The sequence below is a fragment of the Physella acuta genome, unplaced genomic scaffold (genome assembly GCF_028476545.2).
Source record: "Physella acuta isolate Inbredline_101_S28 unplaced genomic scaffold, ASM2847654v3 ptg001797l, whole genome shotgun sequence".
Taxonomy (NCBI): Eukaryota; Metazoa; Mollusca; class Gastropoda; family Physidae; genus Physella; species Physella acuta.
In genome coordinates this window covers 1-2821 of record NW_026733307.1, presented here as the reverse complement: position 1 = coordinate 2821, position 2821 = coordinate 1, and the positions used below count along the sequence as shown (strand labels likewise).

At 40.9% G+C, this 2821-nt stretch overlaps 1 protein-coding gene across 1 annotated transcript; it reads left to right on the top strand.

The window, feature by feature from the left end:
* Positions 1 to 282: 282 nt before the first annotated feature.
* LOC131930535 (uncharacterized) lies at positions 283 to 2495 on the top strand (the record flags this gene model as incomplete). The annotated part of the gene is made up of 3 exons (XM_059287070.1): positions 283 to 355; positions 1508 to 1755; positions 2312 to 2495. Coding segments are annotated over exons 2-3 (337 nt in total), but the record flags the coding sequence as incomplete, so codon positions are not given.
* Positions 2496 to 2821: the final 326 nt, after the last annotated feature.

Genomic DNA, 2821 nt, shown 5'->3' with positions numbered 1-2821 from the left:
TTTTCTAGCGGCTCCCAGAAGAGAATTATATATATAGATATTCATCACTTAGGGGTGAGACTAGTTCACACACATCATGTAGGGCCTATATAGTAGCTAAGGAGGGATGGGGTTGACACTATGAGTTACAGCACCAGTAGGCTATCATAGAATCGGCCACTGAGAGAGATCAACACAGTATAGACGCACCTAAAGAACACAGTTTCTGCGCATCCCATAGTGTGAACAACCCTCCCCGCATCGGCGCACCATCTGAGACCAATGTTGAACGCTAATCGCACACAGACCCCAACACACGGCATGTTCTACACACCGTGTTGTACATTGTTGACATTAAGGAAATCAAAAGATAACCGTAAGTCTCCTGCCATACTCTAGTCTTACTCGGTTTTCATTGTCATTCTAAGCATATTATTATAACTATAAACAATGATCGAGAACAGATATCTTATGGTTAACTAACTCCTGGCTTGTTTTATTTTTGTCTTGATTTAGAGAAACGAAAATAAGCCAAAATCCTGTTAATCTCTTAATCCCTGAATTAAAGTTGACTATAGCTGATAGTTGGGGACGGCGTGGTCTAGCGGTAGAGAGCTAGACTGCTAACCCGAGAATCTCGAATCTGGGTTCAAATCAGTGGAACGTCCATAAGTCCATCAAGCTCTGATGGGTACCTAACTTACGTTAGGGAAACAAAAGCGGCTGGGTATAGTGCTGACCACACTATCCCTTCATATGCCGAGGTCAATGAATCAGATTAACTCTACTTCATCTGCCCCAAGTGTTACTTGGGCACGAACGGGATTAAGAAGAAGAAGATAGCTGATAGTTGAGTATCACTGACACTACAATTTTAACCCAAAAATAAATCAGAAAATCCTAAACATAAGTTAAATACGAGAATACTTTTCGCCTAGAGTTCATTTAGACACGTAAAAATGTAGTTTCATACTTTGTTCTGCTTGTATCGCTTCTAGTGTAAACGTGTAAGATTCGCTTAGTCCAGGGTTAGGGTAAGGGTTGTAGTAGCGCTCTAAATTATGTATGAACTTTTTTTTAGCTAGAGTAAGAAGTCATGATTGGTGGATAATTACAGTTTGGTTAGAGTGAGAAGTCATGAGTGATGTGTGACTACAGTTTGGCTAAGGTTCCTTATTGGTGTATGATCAAACACTAACATAAACCCAAACGGCTAACTAACGCTGGATGCCCCTACATCTTTCACCGACCCATAGCGTAATCATAACCCTAACAGTGAATATAGCTAACATAATTCTGAGGCGGTCAGCGGTGTAGAGGATTAGATTAACGTAAGGGTTAGCGTTTTGGTAGAAAAGTCAACATGTTCTTGAACAAACACAGAACAGCTATGCTTTCGTCTTCTGTTTAATAACATTTACACCCCACAGCTTAAAAAAAATTCTGCAGAAATTACTAGGACTACATATTAGCTAATTAAATCCTTAAACAAAAATTGTTCACGTTTGAAAAAATATTTTTTTCCCAGAACCTGCACCCCCAAGCATCGTCGTCCGCCACATCGGCAGAGAATAACTAAAGCCACAGTTTCCAGCTAAAAGTAGGTCAAGCGGACGATCCAAGATGGCGGAGATCCTACAAGCCATGCGGACCTTCGCCATGCTGAAGGACTCCGACACGAACATCGAGGAGGGTCAACAGAAGGAGTTTCTGAGGGGCACGTTCAGCATCATGGAGTTTGATGAGACGGGCAAGGAGCAGTTGGATGAGCTCAAGGTCAGGGGGTCGTCGTCGTGTGTGGTGTGTGTATGTGTGTGTGTATGTGTGTGTGTGCCTGTGTGTGTATGTGTGTGTGTATGTGTGTATGTGTGTGTCTGTGTGTGTGTGGTGTGTGTGTGTGTGTGGTGTGTGTGTGGTGTGTGTGTGGTGTGTGTGTGCGTGCGTGTGTGTGTGCGCCCGTTAATTATTTATCAATAAGGGGGGGGGGGTGGTTGGGGAAGGGGCTAGATCTAAGGATTTTTATAAATATATTTAGTTCGGTGGTGAGGTAGGGGCAGGGGGGGGGGTAAAATATATTTAGTTCGGTGGTGAGGTAGGGGCAGGGGGGGGGGGGTAGTTATTGGTGAACATTTTGAAAATTTTGAGATGCAGAATTTCAAAGTTTTGATGGAAGTGACTGGCAGTTTAAAAATTAAAAAAAATGTTCGTTATTTTAAAATCTAATTTAATATTCAAAACCAAATATGTCTACGATTAAAAAAAACACTACATTTTTTTATCTTTAAAATAGGTATAGAATATATAAATAATACAAATAAATATACTTTAAAAGGCCAAATTCATGAGGTTTAAAAAAGAGCTGGGTGGCCTTGACATTGAGGAGTTCAAGGACGCCCTGAAGCCGCTCATCTCCAAAGGCATCAGCATGAACCAGATCCTGATCACCTTCCGCAAGATGGACCCCTGTGACGAGGAGGCGGTCACGTGGAACGATTTTCATGAACTTCGCCATAGAGGTGAGTACTTCATCTTAAATTTAACCCGCAACATGTGGGCTTAACCCTTATTGTACTATAACTAATGATTCCATGGTTAACCCTAAACATAACTTCATTAAATTGTCCACCTTTACCCTAACCGTTTTTTATCCCATGTTAAGATAACCATGTCTAATCAACAGAACACTATATCATTTAGAAATAGAACTACGGATTAAGATTGGTTAAGGAAAAGTTAAGGTAGTGTTAGAAACAAGTTGGCGTTAAGTATATGATTAGGTTAAGGTTTAGTGATAGTGAGGTTAAGGATAGGAATTGGCATAGAGTCAGAAATAAAGAACCTA